Genomic DNA, 11,206 nt, shown 5'->3' on the forward strand with positions numbered 1-11,206 from the left:
CGGACAAATGCAGAAATGAATGCACAAATGCAGAGATGAATGGACAAATGCAGACATGAATGCACAAATGTACAAATGTAGAAATGAACGTACAAATGCAGAAATGAACGTACAAATGTATAAATGTAGACATGAATGGACAAATGCAGAGATGAATGTAGAAATGTACAAATGCAGAAATGAATGCACAAATGCAGAGATGAATGTAGAAATGTACAAATGCAGAAATGAACGCACAAATGCACAAATGCAGAGATGCGTGTACAAATGCACAGTTGCACACATGCAGAAAGCAGAGAGAGATGCAGAGATGCAGAATGCACAAATGCACACATGCAGAAATGCAGGCTGCACAACCGCGCACGCGCAGAATGCAGGATGCACAACTGCGCACGCGCAGGCCGCAGCAGCGCTCGCTGCATCCGCTCCCAAGGGGCCGAGAGCCGCTGGCGGGCGGCGGCCGCCACCGCGTGGCGGAAATTGGAACTGCAGCGGGTCCGGGGCAGCGGCTCGGAACGGCCCGGAACGGCCCAAAAGCAGCCCGGAACGGCCCGGAACGGCCCCAAAATCGGCCCGGAACGGCCCAAAATCGGCCCGGAACGGCCCGGAACGGCCCCAAAATCGGCCCGGAACGGCCCAAAATCGGCCCGGAACGGCCCGGAACGGCCCCAAAATCGGCCCGGAACGGCCCAAAATCGGCCCGGAACGGCCCCAAAATCGGCCCGGAACGGCCCAAAATCGGCCCGGAACGGCCCGGAACGGCCCCAAAATCGGCCCGGAACGGCCCGGAACGGCCCCAAAATCGGCCCGGAACGGCCCAAAAGCAGCCCGGAACGGCCCAAAATCGGCCCGGAACGGCCCCAAAATCGGCCCGGAACGGTCCAAAATCGGCCCGGAACGGCCGAAAATAAGCCCGGAACGGCCCAAAATAAGCCCGGAACGGCCCAAAATCGGCTCGGAACGGCCCAGAACCGTCCCAAAACCGGCCCGGAACAGCCCGGCACGGCCCCGGTGCTGAGAGGATGCCGGCGGGTGCCCCAGCAAAGGGAACCCACCCTGCAGCGAGCACAGGGCTGCTCCCGAGGCCCGCAGAGCGGCTCGCCCAGCGAGCCGAGGATGCTCACGGCTGCTCTGAGCCCCTCCGCACATGAACTGGCACAATTGTGTTTGCTGTGCTCCGAAACGAGCGTTATACCCGGCCCTCAACTTAGGGATCCAGATCCGGGATCAAAAGATAGTGAATAATGCCAAAATTTGCAGATTCCGTGTTCATTATAGCCCTCCTTTTCATTTATAAATGCAACAAAACTCTCTGGCTTGAGCCCTTTCCCTAAAAACTGCCCAGAGAACCCACTCCTAGACCCAGGTTGGTTTTTTTTGTTTGTTTGTTTTTGGTTTTGGTTTTTTTTGTTGTTGTTGTTGTTTTTGTTCTTGTTGTTTGGTTTTTTGTTTTTTGTTTTGGTTTGGTTTGGGTTTTTTGTTTTGGTTTGGTTTGGTTTTTTTTACATGCTGTTATCCATTGAAAGAGTCTGACAGGAAAGCTAACCTTTGTATTCTCAGTCTAAACAAAACACAGGGTGCTCCCCTGCAGTACTATTTTTGAAAGCCACCAAGATGGAAAAAAGCCATCAGCATTTGGTGCAGTGGTTTTGTGCAGCGGCACGTTTATACAGCAGCAATTATTAAATTATTATCACCCAGTGCCAATCCCAAGGCTCCCACAGAGCCAGGCTGAGAATTAACACTCCCCAGTGAAACGAGGGACCGAGGCCGTGGAGGCTGCTCAGCGCCTGTGAGGCAGCCCCTGGCTAAGAGGAGCAGAGAAGCGCTGCCAGAACTCAGGGGAGAAGGGCCCGGTTCTGCCCGGGCAGGGAGAGGAGCGGCTTCCATCAAACCGCGCTTGTTTCAGGAGGGGAGGGCAGGCGTTTATCCCAGCAGCCTCAGACTGAAACAGCAGCACAACACGTTGTGTATTCTCTAAACCCAACTTGTGCAAACTTCCTTGGGATGGTTATGGATGAAGAACTTGACCTGAGCACTCTGCGCGTGCAGCTAAGGGTGCCCACATTTAAAATCAAATATTAACGAGGACTAAGCAAATGCTGCAAGCGGGCTTTCCTGCTCTCCCCACACATTGCAAATTGAAGATTCCTTTACTGCAGGGTGAGCATGCCGGTCTTCCAGAGCCTGGGAGACGCCCTGAAGATCAGAGCAGAGCTCCCAGGTCAGGGCAGTGTCCAAGCAGCTCTTCCCCTGTGGGGCTGCTGTGCAGGACCTGCACCAAGGCCAGGAGCAGCCAGGCAGGGGAGCTGTGCAGGTGCCACCAGTGCCACACTGTGACACCACACCAACTGAGCCCCAGGAGGAGCAGCCAGGCAGGCAGGGGAGCTGTGCAGGTGCCACCAGTGCCACCAGTGCCACCAGACCAGCTCAGCCCCAGGAGGAGCAGCCAGGCAGGCGAGCTGTGCAGGTGCCACCAGTGCCACCAGACCAGCTCAGCCCCAGGAGGAGCAGCCAGGCAGGGGAGCTGTGCAGGTGCCACCAGTGCCACACTGTGACACCAACCAGCTCAGCCCCAGGAGCAGCCAGGCAGGGGAGCTGTGCAGGTGCCACGCTGTGAACCCACACCAGCTCAGCCCCGGGCCGCTGCTGCCTGTTCTCCAAGCGTGCCAGCGCTGCAGGAGCGCTCCGTGCTGGCTTTGGGCAGCCGTTTGCAGAAGTGAGAGCTTGAAGGCACAAAAGCTACCAGAGCACAGCACAGCTAGCAAAGCAGCAGAGCCAGGGCAGCAGGATGAGCCACGGCCTGCGCAGGAATTAGTAACGCTGCAGGCACAAGCCCACCACAGAAGTTAGAGCAGGGTTATGCAGCAAGAAGGGGCAATGAACAGTTCCCTTCACAAACACCAAGTGTGCAACATCCCTCATTTCCATCCAGGAGCTTCAACTCTCAAACGCTTCAATGCTTCGGAGTAGCCAAAAAACAAACCAAAAAGCCCAATGCCCCAAGAATTCCCAAACTGCACTAACTTAAAAATGACTCCTTTAGAGCAATACTGCACAATAATCGTAGTGCACATTTTGCTAGCAGGCAGCAAAAGCTGAATATTGAAGTAATCCACGTACACAAACATGCAAGTTAAAAGGAATAAATGAAATGCTCCACTTTATTAAGAAACCAAAAATACAAAACTGAAGAGTTCAAGACTTCATGTACTCAAACACTACTGAAAAAAAAATTCCTAAACTTAAGTTTTGCTTACTAGCAGTACTAATATTGACCAAGATTCATCTCTACAAGGTAGTGTTAAAAGTTGACATTTTCCACCATTTGTGCTGTAATAAGCCAGTTTCAAATTAAGAACTTGGTGCAGTTACAGTAAAGTCTAGATGTTTAAATCACTGTGGCTCCAGCAAAGATAGCACTGGGTAGGCAAGAGCGTTTTGGCTCGAACCATGGCTGTTTTCTGGTTAGTGAACTTGAGGATGCTTAGAATTGGTTTAACCAGCTATAGCTCTACGCTGTTCCATGCAAAGACACAGCTGAAGCCAGCTCCAGCCCCGGCTGCCATCTGCTGCTGGCTGCTGAAAGCAGAGCTGCGGGGACCTGTGGCACTGAGGAGCCGGGGCTGGGCGCCAGTGCAGCACGTGCAAGCAGAGCTGCAGCTGGGCTCTGCAGCCCTGCAGCAGCAGCACTGCCCTCTGCCACGCCGTGCTCGCTGCTGGGGCTCGGCCTGGCAGCTCTGCAGCCAGCAAAAAAGGACAGGCTGTTAGCTCTGAATCAGCAAGAGGAGCTTAGTATGAGAAGCAGAAGGAAAACAGAATGAGAAATGCAGTAGTAGACAATCAAGTATTACCCTCAAATGAAGAACAGAAGACACTTTGAACAGTTTTCCTAACAATGCATGAAAGTTCACTTTCTTGGAGATACTTGAAATACAACTTTATTACCTAAACAAAAGAATGGGAATGACAGAAACAAGATTTTCCACTTAACACTGGTGTGACTGCAGCAGTCTTGTATTTGAAACTCAAAAGGGGAAGTAATTGCAGTCCAAAAAACAGCTAAATATGCAGGTCCAAAATATGAAGGTTTTTTGTTTTGGTTTTTTTTTTCATTTTGTTTTGTTTGTTTTTTTTTTAAACTGCCACATTCACTCTCCGAAGCCCATTCATCTCTTTCAGCATCCCAAAGATTAAGCACATGTTCTGTTCAGCTAGATAATAAAGTGGCAAACACGCTGCATCACCAACATCACAGGACAGTTGCCTATAAAACTAGACTTCTGACGCTGGGCTCCAGCTTCATCCCTCACAGGTCATCATCTTCATCTGGCAGTGCAGTGGTCTGAGCAATCTGCAAGAGAGGAAATCACACTTCAGAACTGTTCCTCAGCTGCCTGTGCCCCGAGTGTGACAGCAGCCAGCTGCTCCCCCGTGCCCCCTGCACTGACCTGTAAGTCCTGCTCATACTGTGCTGCCAGTGCTGGGTCCATAACCACTTCAGGAGGTGCGAGCGCAGGCATGGCAACAAACTCCAAGTTGGGATCTCCAATTAGCTTCCTAGCAAGCCACAGGAAAGGCTTCTCAAAGTTGTAGTTACTCTTAGCTGAAATGTCGTAATACTGAAAAAAGCACACATTAGACATTGTTTAAAAAACCCTCTGATGTTTAGAGCTTATCAAGATTAACACAATCAACTCTTTTACCTTCTTCTTTTTGACTGCATGGCTTTTGTTTCCATAAGCAGTTATGATTTAAGTGGCCAGGAACAATCAGTTCCAGGCAGAAACTATTAACAGAAAGGTTATCAAATCTCATCAAGGACAAAACTTCCAGGAGACCACAGTGCACATATCCTTCTCCTGCGATGTGATCTACTGTGGTCCCAGTCCTGCCATGATGAGATGAGATCCTGAGCAGCTACAGCCAAGGGCACACGAGTTCTTGAAGAACTCAGCACAGCTTGTGCTGCAGGCCAGTGATGATCATCCTTCACATCATGACCTGCCTCTCCCCTGAATGCTGGCTTGGAGAGCCCACAGATGGGAGGCTGCCTGTGATGACAGAGCACCCCTCTCACCATCCAACCCAGCTGCACTCACAAGACAAAACCAACTGGACTCCTCCTGGCTTACCTGGAGATTCTTCTTCCTATGGAACACAATGGATTTTGCCTTGACTTTTCTGTCCTTAATATCCACTTTGTTGCCACACAACACTATAGGGATATTTTCACATACTCGTACCAGATCTCTATGCCAATTAGGTACATTCTTGTAAGTAACTCGGGATGTTACATCAAACATGATGATGGCACACTGAGCTGCAAGAGAAGGGAAGTCAAGTTACACCAGGTGTAAGCACTTGCTTTCAACACAGGATGGAGAGGAACGCAGAGACATGCCACACTAGGGTTAGGCATCTGCACCAGCTATTCCCTCTCAGCATCACAGCTGGGACAGCTCCTGCTCTGTTCACCAGGTCAGGGCAGGAGCCCACAGAACCCGGCCCACGCTGCGTCACCTCACAGCAGTCCAGCTGCCTCCACTAGCTCAGCTGTATCACCAAGGAGCATGGCACTGCACCAAATGGAATACACCAGACCATGGAAGCCAGCCTGGATTCACCCAAACGCCTGGCAGAATCAGGTAGCACCTCTTTAACTCATCTCAGACACACTAATAGGGCTTAAAGGTAGGCTGAGAGCCAGGGGTCCACATCTCAGGATGCCCTTGTCCAGAGCAGTTTCTCCAGGAACTCAAGAACGCTTCACAAAAAGAAGATGTAACAAAGATATGCAGGTGAGTGAAGCAGCACAGGACAGACCCTTGCCAAGCAGAAGTAAGGAACACTGCACTTTCAGAAACACAGACTTTGGCATGAAGGCGTCCAACTTGCTCAGGGTACTGAAAATGCTGAGTCTGTGTTCCAAGCCCTTGCCTGAGCACAGCAATAGACAGAAACCTGCACTTAGTGAAGCACACGTTTCCCCCTTACCCGCCAGAGGCTGCCAGTGGTACCTGGTCATTCCATTAATACCACAGCCACCCCCTGAGACACAACCTCACCGTGTTCCCACGTCGTGTGGCAAAGGACAGTATCCTCTGCTGAGAGTCTGAGGAGTTCCATGCCAGCTCATCGCTGCAGCCACTCTGCCAGCTTCCAGCATGAGCAGAAGGAAGCACTGAGCCCGAGAGGCACAGAACTGTCCCCCACAGTTCTTACCTTGGATGTAGTAGCCATCACGCAGGCCTCCAAACTTCTCCTGGCCAGCTGTGTCCCATACATTAAATTTAATAGGGCCTCTGTTAGTATGGAACACCAGAGGATGAACTTCAACACCCAGCGTTGCTAGGGAAAGAACACAAAGCAGCACATTTAGCAAGTCATGGGCTGACCTCCCATTTGTAAGACACCGGAGCTCAAATGTTTCTTCAGACATACCTACATACTTCTTTTCAAATTCACCAGTCAAGTGACGCTTTACAAATGTTGTTTTACCAGTGCCACCATCACCAACCAGAACAAGCTGAGGAGAGAGAAAGAGAGTCAGAGCAAGGCATCGAGACATTTATCAGTCATCCTAGCACAGATACTGTTCTTTACTACAAAGAGCTTAGCTCCTACAAGGGGCTGCAAACAGAACTGCCCATGAGGCAGCTCCCTGTGCTGGGAACCAGGCTGTGAAGCCCTGAAGTCAGTCTTACCCAGTCCTTGCAGGTAAGAACTGCACTGCACTGTGAACATGGTTCTACCAAACTACTGCAATAGACTGAATGAAGAATGTTGAGGGCTTTCAACCTGAATGTGACCAGATCTGGAAAGGAATTATCCAAACAGCCACTGGAGAAACCCGTTATCTTGCAATCAAAGAGACCAACAAACCCAAAACCCACCATGAACTGGAATACACTAGCCAAGAACTGCAGGAAACACAAGTAACAACCTTCAAGAAGCAGTCTTCAGGACTTCTGGCTGTTAAGATAACACAAAACACCACCAACCCACCATCCACTCGAAACATCAGAGAATTCTCTTCTGAAACACTTGATCAATGAGCACATAACATAAAGAATGCTATTCTAATTCATTCTAATTCATTCCGAGTAAGTCTAATTCTAGATCACTCCTTTTACAGTGATTTTTGAATTTAAGAATTGAACTGCATTCTGTAGGCAAATACTTATTAAACTGTATCAGATTAAACTGCAAACAGAATATACTGCCACAGCTAACAGACTCTTCGTGTGCGCTGCACCCAACATTACAACAAACCGCCCCATTACGGAAAGAGCAGCGCTTGGAAACCAAACCCACCATCCACGTCGACACTCGAGAGTACCTCGCGCTACTTTTCTACTGAAGGAGGGGGGCAAAAACCCCAAGCCCAGCGCGCGAGCCGCTGCCTTACCTTAAACTGCACTTGTGGCTCTCCTTGGGCGGCCATGCTGGCTCTGCGGGGGAAATGGCAGCGTGTGAGCGCGGGCGGCCCGCCGGAAGGGGCCGCTTCCAGCGCCGGGCCGGGCCCGGGCGGCGCCTCCCGCCCGCGTGTGGCGGCCCCGCGCGCGGCAATGGCGGCGCCGCCTCCGCCCGCCCCGCGCCCGCGGAGCCCTCCCGGAGCCCTTCCGGAGCCCGCATCGCGCCGCCCGCTGCGGCTGTGCCCGCTGGGGAGAGGCCGCGGCCGGTGCTGCGGAGCGCCCGCCCGGCCGGGCCTCCCCGCGCGGCGGGCCCGCCATGAGGCACCATGACTGAGCAGCGCCGCCTCGCCCGGCTCGGGCCGTGCCCCGCTCGCCGCCCCGCTCATCGCGCCCGCCCTTGCACCGCGGACGGAGCCGCGCGCGGCCCCGGCCCTTCCGCCGCCCCGGAAAACCGCCACGCGCCCCGGCTCCCGCAGCCGCAACGCTCCCTCAGGCGCAGCCTCCCGCCGCCCAGCCCGGCCCGGCCCGGCCGCGAGCTAACGGGGACCGCCGCCCCGCCGGCGGCGCTTTCCGGAGCGGCCAGCGCGCCGCGGCGGCGGCGGGCGCGGGGCCGGGCCGGGGCGGGCCCGTACCTCCACCGAGGCTCTCCCGCTGCTCGCTCCGTGCCGGGCGCAGGGAAAATGGCGGAAGCGCCGTTCAAATACCCGGACGGCGACACCGCGCGGCCGCGGGCGGGGGCGGGGCACGCGTCACGTGGGGCGCGGCGCGCGGGAGGCGGCGGGGGGCGGGGCTGGGCCGCGGCCATGAGGGAAAGCGCGGGCACGGCGCACCGGGCACGGCCCCGAGCGGGGAGCGGGCACCGGGAACCGAGCAGCGGGCACGGCCCCGAGCGGGGAGCGGGCACCGGGCAGGGAACCGGGCACGGCCCCGAGCGGGGAGCGGGCACCGGGCAGGGAACCGGGCACGGCCCCGAGCGGGGAGCGGGCACCGGGAACCGAGCAGCGGGCACGGCCCCGAGCGGGGAGCGGGCACCGGGCAGGGAACCGGGCACGGCCCCGAGCGGGGAGCGGGCACCGGGCAGGGAACCGGGCACGGCCCCGAGCGGGGCAACGGGCACCGGGCAGGGAACCGGCCACGGCCCCGAGCGGGGCAACGGGCACCGGGCAGGGAACCGGCCACGGCCCCGAGCGGGGCACCGGGCACCGGGCAGGGAACCGGCCACGGCCCCGAGCGGGGCACGGGGCTGGGCCGCGGCCATGAGGGAAAGCGCGGGCACGGGGCACCGGGCACGGCACCAAGCAGGGCAGCGGGCAGGGAACCGGGCACCGAGCAGCGGGCACGGCACCGAGCGGGGCAACGGGCGCCGGGCAGGGAACCGGGCACAGCACTGACCAGAGCACCGGGAGTACACCGGGCACTGAGCCGGGCACGGCACCGGGCACAGCCCTGACCAGGGCACCGGGCACGGCCCTGACCAGGGCACCGGGCACAGCCCTGACCAGGGCACCGGGCACGGCCCTGACCAGGGCACCGGGCAGGACACCGGGTAGGGCACTGGGCATGGCACCGAGCAGAGAACCGGGCAGGACACTGAGCAGGGCACCGGGCAGGGCCCTGTGAGGCCAGCCAGCCCAGCACGGCCTCCCAAACCGCTCCACAGCCTCGTAGGCACCTCAGGGATGGGGGTTCCATCGCCCGCTGGCACCCCGTTCCAGTGCCCAAGCAGCCAGAGTTCCCAGATACCCAAAGTGCTCGCGGCATTCCCACATACCCACAGTGCAGGGGGCCTCGCCTCAGGCAGGCAGGAGGCACTGGCCACAGCCGAGGGGAGCAGGAGGTGCCCCCTGAGCCCCTCAGCTCCACCACGGAGGAGGCTCTCCACACCTCTCCACACCTCTCCACACCTCTCGTGGCTTCGCTTGCCCTTGCCGGGCACATCCAGCACCTCCCGAGCTGTCCTGCCGCAGTCACTCCCAGGCTGTCCCATTGTGGTCACTCCTGAGCTGCGGTCACTCCCGAGCTGCGGTCACTCCTGGGCTGTCCCGCTGCGGTCACTCCCGAGCTGCGGTCACTCCCGAGCTGCGGTCACTCCCGGGCTGTCCCGCTGTGGTCACTCCCGAGCTGCGGTCACTCCCAGGCTGTGGTTGCTGTGGTCACTCTCAGTCTATCCTGCTGCGGTCATTCCCGGGCTGCGGTCACTCCCGGGCTGTCCTGGTGAGGGTGGCACAGCCGCTGTGCCCGGCTCAGGGACCGACCCGGCTGCACCGATGAAATGCCGGGAGATGCTCTCAGCCGGCGATGCTCTCTTGCAGACAAAGTGAGCAAAAGGCGCGTAGTGACTTAGATAAACTGTTCAAGTGCAGAGGCTTCTCCAGCAGGAGGTTTGACAGCAGCTCTCAGGTACGATGGGCTGTGGTCTAAGGGGCTTTCCCTCCGTATGCCTCAGTACCGTGATTTTCCGTTCTTCGTCCAAACTGACCTGCGTTCACTACAGTGCAGTAGTGACAGCAAAAGTTGTTCTGTAAGCCTTGCATTTAGAATAGTTCTCCAAGATCTCAGAACTCTGTCCAAACATCAGTGAAAAAAACTTGTTTGAAAACTGACTTCCAAAGAATGTGCGAGTTTTGCATGTGTCTGTAAATACCAATTTCACAGGTTCACTCTGATTTTTAAGGCCTCTGGTATTTTTTTTTTAATCCAGCATACTTAAATTGCTTTTATTATATTTGTTGCTGTCCCTGTAATCTAGAAGAAATGAATGATATGTTTTTACATCTATCTCAATGAATGGAATTGACAAGGAAAGTATTTGACAGCAGCTGATATATACAAATGTAGTTTATTTCTTGTTAATTTCCTCTGACAGAGACACAAAATATACTCAAAGCTTTACAAGACTGGCTGGCACGTGCTGTAATTTTTGCCTATTTGATAGTGTAATGCCAATCCAAATGTTGTGTGAGATTTCCTTGGATAAATCACTGGCACGTTGAATTTGCCTTCCCTTTTTGAGATGAGCTGGGTTTGTGTGGTTTTTAGCACTTTTGCTGAGTGCCTCTAGGTGTCAGGATTATTTCTTCACAACATGCAACTCATCTTTTATTTTCCTCAGCACAATGCTATCCTGGTAAAACGCTGGCGATCTCCTTTTGACAAACAGGAATGTGTTTATAAATAGGAGGCCGTAAAGCCACATTAGTAGAGTTCGGCAGTTTTAAAGAATATAAACTCGGGGGGGAAAGCAATCTGTAACTGTGTATATAACACTCACTGTGCTTTAGTTATTTCTTAATATTGTAACAAATTTACTAGTGAACTACTTTTTCCCTGTAAGCTATCTAGCACTTTATTTTGGAATAATTAAAAATTCCATTATCATAGCATTTGAGCTCCTGGCAAACACCTACTTCTTTGTTAAAAAGATAAATTACCATGTGGAATCTAGTTTTTAGCATCTGTTTCATCAGCATGTATAATTAAGTGTTCAGTTCAGAGGATGCACAAAACATCTGCTCCAGATAACCCATTCAAAAGGCAGCAAAACACTTCAGCAGTGTTAGATCACTGCCTGCAAGATTAGTCCATGAGATCCGTAGGTAGTCAGCAGAATAATTACGTTTAGAAGGCCTTTCCATTTCCTGTATCTTAACTCAGGTGAGCTGTGAACAGACCTAGCGAGTCTGGCTCAGGTAGACATACCAAAGGCAGCAGGCACAGAGCGTTTGGAGATGTGAGGAGGAGGAGCACTGCCTTCCCTAGCCCGTGCCTGCTCTGCCCTGCCAACTCTC

At 54.4% G+C, this 11,206-nt stretch overlaps 1 protein-coding gene across 2 annotated transcripts; it reads right to left on the bottom strand.

Moving 5' to 3' along the window:
- Positions 1–3,136: 3,136 nt before the first annotated feature.
- LOC119707614 (GTP-binding nuclear protein Ran) lies at positions 3,137–8,167 on the bottom strand. Of its 2 annotated transcripts, XM_038152867.1 has the most exons (7): positions 8,051–8,167; positions 7,412–7,454; positions 6,445–6,529; positions 6,226–6,351; positions 5,136–5,323; positions 4,452–4,622; positions 3,137–4,354 (listed from the first exon to the last, which is right to left on the bottom strand). In XM_038152867.1, exons 2-7 carry the CDS (start codon positions 7,445–7,447, stop codon positions 4,310–4,312), a joined length of 651 nt encoding a protein of 216 aa, XP_038008795.1. In that variant the 5' UTR covers positions 7,448–7,454; positions 8,051–8,167; the 3' UTR covers positions 3,137–4,309. The 2 variants fall into 2 exon arrangements, with proteins under 2 accessions (XP_038008795.1, XP_038008794.1); XM_038152866.1 differs by lacking the exons at positions 7,412–7,454; positions 8,051–8,167 and having other exon boundaries at positions 6,445–6,586.
- Positions 8,168–11,206: the final 3,039 nt, after the last annotated feature.

Source organism: Motacilla alba, chromosome 15, assembly GCF_015832195.1.
Source record: "Motacilla alba alba isolate MOTALB_02 chromosome 15, Motacilla_alba_V1.0_pri, whole genome shotgun sequence".
In the NCBI taxonomy this organism is placed as follows: Eukaryota; Metazoa; Chordata; class Aves; order Passeriformes; family Motacillidae; genus Motacilla; species Motacilla alba.

Coding starts and splice junctions, on each gene's coding strand:
- LOC119707614 (XM_038152866.1), bottom strand. CDS start 6,571: ATGTCTCGATGCCTTGCTCTGACTCTCTTTCTCTCTCCTCAGCTTGTT. Junction 5,324..6,225: donor TGATGGCTACTACATCCAAG/GTAAGAACTGTG, acceptor CTTCTCTTGCAG/CTCAGTGTGCCATCATCATG. Junction 4,623..5,135: donor ATAGGAAGAAGAATCTCCAG/GTAAGCCAGGAG, acceptor TGCTTTTTTCAG/TATTACGACATTTCAGCTAA.